At 31.9% G+C, this 3,334-nt stretch overlaps 1 protein-coding gene across 1 annotated transcript; it reads left to right on the top strand.

Annotated features, from left to right (window-relative positions):
• Positions 1 to 250: 250 nt before the first annotated feature.
• Positions 251 to 2,248, top strand: LOC108468635 (H/ACA ribonucleoprotein complex subunit 2-like protein). Its single transcript, XM_017769511.2, has 4 exons — positions 251 to 486; positions 691 to 760; positions 1,490 to 1,595; positions 1,917 to 2,248. Exons 1-4 carry the CDS (start codon positions 351 to 353, stop codon positions 2,076 to 2,078), a joined length of 474 nt encoding a protein of 157 aa, XP_017625000.1. The 5' UTR covers positions 251 to 350; the 3' UTR covers positions 2,079 to 2,248.
• The last annotated feature ends 1,086 nt before the right edge of the window (positions 2,249 to 3,334 follow it).

Here is a 3,334-nt window from a genome sequence, read left to right as displayed (position 1 = left end):
ATTTCCTAATTGATTCAACTATCGATCCAATTATAAAATTCTTGATTCCAATAATACTTTTACCTAAGCTTATTCTAATGAGATATGAGCTTATCAAAGCCCAAATGTAAAGAAAATAGAAACAAAAGCCTATTTTTATCAAGATATGGGCTCATATGTTATCAAAAGCCTAATTAAATAGTTTATGTAAATTGGGACAAAAATGTCGGAAAAAAGCCCATTAAGGGTAACAAACAAAGCTTAAACCCTAAACATAGAAAAACCCTAATTTCCGCCGTTTGCTTTCTTTCACATTATAGACATTTATTTCCTCCCAATTATTTTCATCGTTGGGGAGAAAGAAAATAGAAATGGGAAGCGATAGCGAAGTAGAGAAGACGCAGCAGAAGGAGAAGGAGAGGAAGAAGATGTTAGCTATAGCTCCTATCGCAAAGCCCCTTGCTGGCAAAAAGCTCTCCAAGAAAACCCTTAAGCTCGTCCGAAAAGGTTTCCCAAAATCAATCATTTTCATGAAAATCTCTTTTCGGTTTTTGTTTCTTTGTTAATCAGAAATTTCCCATCGGAGAAAAAATATTTGACTTTTATGTTTTACCCAAAGTTCTAATAGTGGAATTTGTGAAAATATTGATTGTTTGTGTTTGAATTTTTCAATCTTTTTTCTGAGAATATGTTGCTGTTTCATTGTTGTAGCATCTGAGCACAAATGCTTGAAGAGAGGAGTAAAGGAAGTGGTTAAAAGTATTCGGCGTGGTCATAAAGGGTAAACTTTTTTTTTTTGAACTTTCAGTTTAGATTCTTCTTGAATGCCTCTAAAAATTTTCAATTTAAGTTATGTCACGTAAGATTTTCTTTGTCTTTTAACAGTTAAATCAACTATTTTAGTAACTAAAGGACTTGATCGATATAATATTGATAGTTTGGGAAATAATTAGAATTATTTGAAGTTTAGGTGCCAATTTAGAATGAGGAACATAGTTTCATGGACTGAGAAATATTGGTCATTTTGTCAGGGCAGTTCAATGCACGATCATTTTAGATAATTGTTTACTTTCACTGGATTTAAGCAAAAAAAAAAAAAAGCATCAATTACACTTTTCTTTCTATGAACATCAGTTAGTAAATGCGGTGATAATTATTTATCTGTTCAAAAATGTAAGTTTAGAAAATTTTGAGGTACCAATTTCAAATCTTCAACATGCGTGGGCTTTATCCTGATTTATTGTGGTGAATTTGAGTTGAGTTAGTTGATTGAACTAGCTATTCAATTTGGTGCTTGTAATGGTTGGTTTTGATTGTAACTGTTGATATACTTGTACGTTATAACTGCAAATTTTAGATTTTTTTTCTTTTTGCATTTAAACCCTAAACCCTAAATCAGTACCATTAATATTCATAAAATTATACTCCTTTCCCCCTTAATTTTCACATATGATATAGCTGTTCTATAACATTGAGGGTCATGTTTCTTCAATCTTTTTGCTGAATGCAGATTATGTGTTATAGCTGGAAACATATCTCCTATTGATGTCATAACTCATGTTCCGATCCTATGTGAAGAGGCTGAAATTCCATATGTCTATGTTTCTTCAAAAGAAGTAAGTTCGGATCTTGGACCTCTCTCGTTTTCGTCTAATTTAGTGGCATTGCTTGCTAAAAGTGGTCAATCCACTTGACTATCGAAAACTTTAGAAGTTCATTTACAGTCTCTAAAGAGCCTCTGTTCATTTATGTATGTGAAATATTTGTAAAGGCCCTCAATAGTTCACATATTTGGCTGATTGGGTCTTAGATCCTGCAATTTGACCCTAAACATAAGTAAAGCACAACTAAAGGGTCAATGGCAGGTTTCGAGCTTAAGTCGGTAGCTTATGCAAGGGATGAACCCTGCTTGATTAGTTTTCATTTGCCATTTTCAGGATCTTGCAACAGCAGGAGCTACTAAGAGACCAACATGCTGTGTTTTGGTGCTAACCAAGCCCACCAAAGGTGAACTCGCCATCGAGGAACAAGAAAAGATGAAAGCCGATTATAGCCAGATAGTATCGGATGTATCTGAGCTTACATCATCCCTTTTCTAATTAACTCGGAAAAAAATTTTGATGTGCTTGTCATATAAGCATTGTTGTTGACAATCTTATTTTCCTGCAGCTCAGGTAATGGTGCTTTGTCTCCGGCATTTGACTGTCTGTTCAAAACCTTTTGTTTTACTTATTTTAACCCGCTTCTTTTAAGTGTTTTATTCAGTGAAGTCATTGGCTTTTTAATATTTAAGTCATAATCTAGCCCCTGAACTTGAACACTTTTCTAATGTTGGTACCTGAAAGAATTTTTTCTTGGTACCTTAACATGTATTCTGTTAAAACCAAAAATAAATAAATAAATAAATAAGGGGTAAGATGCTATTTGATGCCTATATTTGGCTTGAATGTTCAATTTGTTACCCAAGTTTTTTTGTCCCAATTTATACATAAGTTTTTTTTAATCTGATATTTGGGGGTTTTTTTTCCCAGTTAAGTGTGAATGTTATAATTTCAAGAGCATACGTGTTAAATATTTATTAGTTTTGTGTACTAATTTGAACATTGAAATTAAATATAGGTACCAAATGGTAAATTAACCTAAGAATTAACACTGTTACTTTTTTTGCATATGTGGCATTTTCAGCCTATGAGAAGCTGACACTAGGACTCCTAAAACATTTAAAACTTTTAACAAGTATATAAGAACAATTTTATATTCTTCGTCACCTTCGTTCAACTCCTTTTAACATCATCATCAGTCATCACCTTCATATTATGGCTTTGCTTCAATTTTTTTTTTCCTTTTTTTTTTCAATCATTTCACAGAATTTCACAATTTTTTTACAGATAAGTGGAATTATTTTCAAATAACTATATTAAGAATAGAGAATGGGATGTGGGGATTTTCATTTCCTTCAAGCTTTGAACTTTTTATGGTTTATTCCAGTCAAAACTTTCCTGAACTTTAGAAGTCACCTTATGCTGTTGATTCTTACCAAAAAAATCTGTTTAGGTATTTAGAGGAACTTTTCATGCTTCTCACCAAAAATAGGTTAACAACATATTTAGGTTCTTTTCAAAACTGACTCAAATAATTTGATTATTTACTAAAATGATCTAGGTGCAAAAGCTTGTATGAAAATGATATATTTTTATTATGCATTTTGGTGCTGGTCATCTCATAGTTGGTATCATCTTCCATCATCTCATAATGATTGCTCAATGATTGTTTAGTATATAAAAAATGAATATTTTTTGTGTCAGCACTGTGTTTGTCAGCATATGTATTTTTTAAATACATTTTAAAAATATTG

This window comes from Gossypium arboreum, chromosome 7 (genome assembly GCF_025698485.1).
Source record: "Gossypium arboreum isolate Shixiya-1 chromosome 7, ASM2569848v2, whole genome shotgun sequence".
Classification (NCBI taxonomy): domain Eukaryota; kingdom Viridiplantae; phylum Streptophyta; class Magnoliopsida; order Malvales; family Malvaceae; genus Gossypium; species Gossypium arboreum.
This window is presented reverse-complemented; position numbering and strand designations above follow the sequence as displayed.

Excerpts from the sequence above, each read along its gene's own strand:
- LOC108468635 (XM_017769511.2), top strand. The coding sequence starts at position 351 with ATGGGAAGCGATAGCGAAGTAGAGAAGACGCAGCAGAAGGAGAAGGAG. Across the intron at positions 487-690 it reads CCTTAAGCTCGTCCGAAAAG|CATCTGAGCACAAATGCTTG; the intron begins GTTTCCCAAAAT and ends TCATTGTTGTAG. Across the intron at positions 761-1,489 it reads ATTCGGCGTGGTCATAAAGG|ATTATGTGTTATAGCTGGAA; the intron begins GTAAACTTTTTT and ends TGCTGAATGCAG.